Source organism: Solea senegalensis, linkage group LG7 (genome assembly GCF_019176455.1).
Source record: "Solea senegalensis isolate Sse05_10M linkage group LG7, IFAPA_SoseM_1, whole genome shotgun sequence".
NCBI classification, from domain to species: domain Eukaryota; kingdom Metazoa; phylum Chordata; class Actinopteri; order Pleuronectiformes; family Soleidae; genus Solea; species Solea senegalensis.
Window position 1 is genome coordinate 23,802,290 of NC_058027.1, and position 6,000 is coordinate 23,808,289.

Here is a 6,000-nt window from a genome sequence, read left to right on the forward strand (position 1 = left end):
CGCACAAGCTCATTATACCTTGAGCTGGATGATAGCCAGGCTGAGCGTGATGACACTAAGGACTGTGCCAGAAACATTTAATGTGACATGTTGTTCAACTCAGGCTGTCAAACACGGGTGGAAATCATGATGGAGTGTTTTTCACTTCAAAGCGTATCCGTGGAAAAAGAAATCAACCAGAAGACTGTGGTGCTAACACTGAATCTGAGGCTCACAACAGAAAAAAAGCAAGAAATACTGTAAAGCAGACGATATAAATAAGTGGAAAAAAAATCATAGAAATGAATAGCTCCAAATATAATTTCTAAAAGAGCAAATAGTTGAGAAACAAATCTCAAGTTATGTGGTACGTGTTTTCTCAGTGCAGTGAATTCTCAATGCATCGTAAAACTTAAAAGGCAGCGTTGATATCTACATCCTTCGCCGCGTTGTTCATTATGTGAGAAATAAAAAAAAAAAAAAGCCTTCCCAAAAAGTTCCAGTTTGTTTAATGTCGTCTTTGGGATTTAATCTGATCATGAGCTCATAAAGTCTCCCTGTGTTTCCCCCAGACGTGTTTGTGTTGCCTTATTACAGGGAAGAGCACAGCTTGTAAAAGTGTGTGTGTACATGTGTATGAGAGAGAGAGAGAGAGAGAGAGAGAGGGGAGAGAGAGAGAGAGAGAGAGAGACCCTGCTAACAGAGCAGCCAGCTCTCTTATTGAAGAGCTGTAAAAACTCCAGATCGCAGGAGTTGCCAGCCTGGAATTCACTAATGACACACGTGGGCCTCAGATGAGAAGTGCAGTTGTGTGTGTGTGTGTGTGTGTGTGTATGTGTGTTATTATCATACTGTTTGGTTCAGAAGGCCCAATTTGTGTTTGTATGTGCACATGGGCCCCTATCTCACCATCTACTTTCTGTGTGTGTGTGTGTGAGTGAGAGAACTTGCATTTCTACCTTTGTGAGGTCTAAAAAATGTCCTTTGTGGGGACACCACAACTTTGTACTTAGTGATTTTTCAGGGACCTGGTTTTAGGGTTAGGGTTATAGAATGGGTTTAAGTTTAGGGTAAGGGTTAAGGGTTAAGGTTAGGCACTTAGTTGGGATGGTTAAGTTTAGGGTAAGGGACGGGGGAATGCATTCCTTAAAGAAACAAATTTGTGTGTGTGTGTGTTTTGTGAAGAAAAAACTTGTAAACCATAGGGAGAACATTTTGATGAGGTATCTAGTTGATGATGAGATGATTAAGGTTAGGCTAACCAGGTTAGGGTAAGGCTTAGGGGTTAGGGTTGGTCATTAACTGGTTATAGTTAAGGTTTGGTGTACCGCTTTGTTTAAGCTGTCCAAATAATTAGCATCCAAAGAGGAATCGCTGTGCAAAAGTGCACGTGTGTGTCTGCTTGTCTCCTCCCCCTCCCTGCCTCCTCCCATCACCCGTGCCTCCCCACACTCTTCCCGTACAACCGACCGACCGTCCCATCCAACTGTGTCTCCCTGAAATGAAAATGGCTGCTGTGCAAACACACCACACCTAACCCTAATCTCAGTCCTGGTTTCACCCAAAAGCAGCTTGTTAATGGAAGAAGAGCCACGGCTGTTCTGGCCCCTGGTGGATGGAGAGGGGGGTGAATATGAAAGGAATGGGGCCACAGGCACATGGGTCTTTAAATCCTCTGTGTCAATAGAGTCTCTGGAGCAAAATAATGGCATCACTCTGTGTGGGAGTTAATGTGAGCTGATAGCATGAAGGCTGGGGGGTCAAGGGTTCATGGGCTTGCGCGAGGTTGACAGAGAGCTGAATGCTTTCCACCTCCCCCCCCCGACCCCCAGCCTCCCCCTCTTTCTACTGCCTCGTCTCTAACTCCTCTTAAACTCTGGCGCTGAAGGAGTGTGATGGAGGGAGATGGGGAGGGATGTCAGTGAAGGAAGCGGGGTGATCGCTGTTGACAGTTTTTAGCCCCCTTTTCAAAATACACGGACTGGGCGGATGATAAATTGAAGGGGATATAGTGTGAGTGAGGAAACACTGTTTTTGCAGATCATCGTCTCATAAGGAAAAAAACACATGAGGTCAGTGAGACGCTGTGCAGAGCTTGTGAATAATGTGATTCATAATAGTGGAGAGCGATAATCTGACGGCATATGGACATCCAGAAAGAAAGTCTTTGCAGGTGTGATAGGAAACGGTAATCTGCACCAGAAGACAGGAAAAATACATAAGGCGCTGTTACATTAAACAGTTGTAGCACGACTCCATGGTATCAACCCACATTCTTAATATCAGCTCAGCTCGTTTGTTTTGAACCTCACCAGAGCAGGTACCAAAAGAAGCACCGTGTACCAGTTACTGATCACTAATGGAAAAGCAAAAAATAGAGTGGAGTCGAGCCAAAACCTGGATATTCATTAACCTTCTTATAGTCTATATTACAGGGATCACAAGGTAAAAGGAGGTCAAAGGTTGCGTAAGAAATGAAACTTCTATTTAGGCTTTTGACAATTGCACACACAACTAGAGGTTGGTTTTAAACTTAAAACCATAGTAACTGTGTATTTACATGCTCATGGGAAGAAATCTGTGTTCCGTCAACTTAAGTGTGTTCCTGGACGTAGGCGGCGTATGTATGTATGTGTATGTATGCTGCACATTCCAACACCAGCAGAAATGTTTCTTTGCCTGACTTGTTATCACGTTAAATAGTATGTCCTTATGTCTCTGTGTGCAAATAACATGCAGAGATCATCACAATCTATCTGTCCTCCTCGGTGGTTCTGTGTGGATGAACATGAACGCTCTATAATTGACGTTATTACTTAGGATTAACATGCAAATCATCAAAACATAAGGGTAAGGGTTTTTAACTTGGATGGGTGTTGTTTGTCATGTAGTGTATAGACGTTCTAGCTTTTCTCTCACAAACAGAGCGTCACAAAAAACACACAAGCGACACAACTCTAGACAGAAAGTCTGGCGTTCGGGTTGGTCGAGGTCGACGTTTTCCTCCTCCTCCCCCTTTTACGACCGATGCGAACAAGAGAAACTTGTCGAGTGTGCAGACGGACCATTTTCACACGTACAGTGTCAGCGCGTAAATCATCGCAGGTGATAATAAAACACAACAACATTTCTGAAAATTGTCGGGTGTATCACGGAGCTTCCACGGAGTAGGAAGTGGGGAAGGCATGCGGTGCACATCCTTGCGTGGCCTTTGTGTTCATTACAAATTGCTTTGTGTTATCAAACACCTTTGACGTGGTCGTAAGTGCTTTGCAATAATTCAACAACACGTATTATGGTGTAGTTTCCATTGTGCAAACACACTTTGAGATTGTAACACATACAATTGCACAACAGAAGCCAAAAAGAACAAAATGAACCTATTTTATTGCAGTAATTATCAATATCCACTGATTTAAATGGTAATGTTTTTGGCCCAGCCCTTCCTTAAATTCAGTAATTTATAAATACAACATTATGAAAGCACTGTTTTTCAAGGCATTGGCTGCTAATAAAAACACATTTAAGTCGCCCCAGTAATGAGGCTCACACCTCAATAGTCATGACACATCCAGCCTCCACTACACGATGGTACATTAGTTGTTTGTAATTTAAAACACTGGTAATGATATCAGTAAATCTGGCGCTTGTATTACTTGGTCAGAGGCCAAAATCTGATTCTGTGCTATCGTCCACCCCTAGTGAAAACAGAGAAAAAAAACCTAAGTGAGCATAAAGACTTCCTCTCCCATCCTCCCTTCCTCCTTCCCCTTAACATAACATTATTCTCCTCCCTTCAGGAGGAATTACTGTTGTGAGAAAAATTAGCACACTTACTAATGCAAACACCTCCTCTTCTCCCCCTCAGACACTGGTACCTCCCTCGGCTCCTCGACCTCTGGCGGACATCGCTCTCACTGGTGCAGCGTTGCTTACTGGGAGCAGCGCACGCGCGTGGGCCGCCTCTATCCAGCCTACGAGCCCTCGCTCAGCATCTTCTATGACCTACCTCAGGGCACGGGCCTCTGCCTCGGCCAGCTCCACGCCAACGCCTACCACAGTCGCCGCGACGACCCGGGCAGCCACAGCGCGTCGGGCCTCCACGGGCATCCCATTCACGGAGACGGCGGGAACAGCAGCAGCAGCAGTGGCAGCGGCGGCGTGCAACAGATACGCAGCAGAATCGGTTTCGGGATCGTGTTGAGTCGCGAGCCGGACGGCGTGTGGGTGTACAACCGCAGCCAGCACCCGGTGTTTGTCCACTCGCCCACTCTGGACCCACCCAGTGCTCGGGGGCTGAGCGTGAAGAGGGTGATGCCCGGCTTCTCCCTCAAAGTGTTTGACTATGAACGCTCCAGCTGGATGGCCGAGCATGACGTGAAGCCGGAGAGCCAGGAGGGGCCCTGGGACCCCCACAGTGTTCGTATTAGTTTTGCTAAAGGATGGGGCCCGTGTTACTCCAGACAATTCATCACCTCCTGTCCCTGCTGGCTGGAGGTGCTACTCAACAACCACAGATAGCACACACACACACACACACACAGGCTACATCCATACTACTACATTTTCATTCTAATTAGTTACAGAGAGTCTTACTAAAGCCAAACAATCAGGGTAAAGTCAAGTATATTTTATTAGAGAAACAATGAAATGAAAGAACCAATCAGGATTATATCCAAAAGTTGTTTTTTGCATATGTATCCTGAAAACACAGCCCCTAAATTTTTAAAATGGAGCTTTTTAACCCTTCTATGACCATTTTGTCGCTGACAGGATTTGAACTCCTTGACCGCTTCAAAAACTATGGACTAGCTTAACGACAGGACATGCAGTACTATGACTGTTAAACGGATGAGTAACTGCCAGATATTGAAAGTGAAAGTTACCTTGGAAAAAGGAGCATTGAACATTTTTGACAATTCTTCAACCATGAAATCAGAATAAATCATTATCTTGATGGTCATAAAAGGGTTAAAGACTCTGAAGAGGAATGAATGCCATTTCAAACGAAAATGGGAGTAGTATAAGTGTAGCCCAACACACACACACACACACACACACACGAGGTTCCCAGACCCAGTATCCTAATTGTAATCTACCTAGATTTAATATAAAATTTATATATTATATAAAATATATTATACATGTAAATACTTGAGTCATTTTTACAATGCAATTATTTATGTATAGTATAATGTGTATATGGACAAAATTAAAAGAAGAAAAAAAAGGAATAAGAATATGCACTTTTGATTCTATATATGCATTACAGATTCTCGGGTGTCATTTTTTGCAGATGTAAACTGTTGAAAATCACACACAAAGCTGGGTTGTGTTCTCTCCATCTGAGGAATTCCATCGAAATGTATGCCATACACACATTCTGAATAAAGTATTTGTATTAAAACGTAGGTGGCTGCGGTCGTCTCCAGTGCTTTGATTCGAGTTCATTGGAGAATTATGACGTTAATGGGCTTTTCAGTGCTGGTGTAATCATCTGTAATGGACAGCTATAACAGTGGTGTTGATTTTTATTCTCTTCTGTCACCACCAAACCGTACATTTGTGTGGAAACTTTCGTACACGCGACTTTAAAAGCAACTTATCACATCGCAAAACGACGGCAGTTAAAAAGTAACTGAGTTGTTAAGATTCATTTTGCCTCAGCAGACGTGAAAAACCACTTTGTGATTCCTTGCACATGTTGGTTTATAGTCGACGACGTCTCTTCAGATTGACTTTCTCAACCGTCACACGTCATAGGAAGGAATATTATGAATACTCTTTCGGAAAGTTTGAAAGTAGCATCTACTCCACCTTCAGCCCCGCCACACGCTCATTAATCTCCCTCAGAGTGACAGCTTTGGCCGAGTGAAAAGTTAGCTGTTGTGGTTTCTTTTGGGTGTAGCATCATCATCATCATCATCATCATCGTCGTCGTCCACCAATGCTGTGCTGAGCTGCACTTAGCTTTCAGGTAGTCTTAGCCTCTTCAATTCTGAAGTAAAGTTCTTGCACACA

At 43.7% G+C, this 6,000-nt stretch overlaps 1 protein-coding gene across 1 annotated transcript in view; it reads left to right on the forward strand.

The window, feature by feature from the left end:
• The window catches only part of LOC122772521 (mothers against decapentaplegic homolog 6-like), a 31,548-nt gene extending 26,884 nt beyond the window's left edge, over nt 1-4,664 (forward strand). Inside the window, exon 6 of the mRNA XM_044030664.1 lies at nt 3,848-4,664. Within this exon, the coding sequence (XP_043886599.1) occupies nt 3,848-4,500 (653 nt within the window). The 3' untranslated portion in view covers nt 4,501-4,664. The remainder of the gene's footprint in view (nt 1-3,847) is intronic.
• The last annotated feature ends 1,336 nt before the right edge of the window (nt 4,665-6,000 follow it).